The sequence below is a fragment of the Eimeria mitis genome, genomic scaffold (assembly GCF_000499745.2).
Source record: "Eimeria mitis Houghton genomic scaffold, Emh_scaff998, whole genome shotgun sequence".
NCBI lineage: Eukaryota > Apicomplexa > Conoidasida > Eucoccidiorida > Eimeriidae > Eimeria > Eimeria mitis.
In genome coordinates, this window is record NW_013577321.1 from 5,234 (window position 1) to 5,487 (window position 254).

Here is a 254-nt window from a genome sequence, read left to right on the forward strand (position 1 = left end):
CAGCAGCAGCAGCAGCAGCAGCAGGAGCAGGAGCAGCAGCAGCAGCAGCAGCAGCAGCATGCAGAGAAGCATGAGGCCCCGCTCCCCTCTTCTCCTCCTCTCTCACTAAACGCAGCCGCCTCGACGGGGCCCAACACCCCCCAGACAGTCAGCAGGGGGTCTGAGTTGCTGGGGGCCCCCCCTGCTGCTGCTTGTGAAGAAGCTGAGTGGGCCTGTGCTCGCAGCTGGGGGGCGGTGGGCTCTGTACAGACACT

General features: G+C 65.7%; 1 protein-coding gene across 1 annotated transcript in view; it reads left to right on the forward strand.

Annotated features, from left to right (window-relative positions):
- EMH_0027050 (uncharacterized protein) overlaps positions 1–254 on the forward strand; it is a gene marked incomplete at both ends in the record, with an annotated part of 3,118 nt that overhangs the window by 434 nt on the left and 2,430 nt on the right. Inside the window, one exon of the mRNA XM_013502703.1 lies at positions 1–252. Within this exon, the coding sequence (XP_013358157.1) occupies positions 1–252 (252 nt within the window). The remainder of the gene's footprint in view (positions 253–254) is intronic.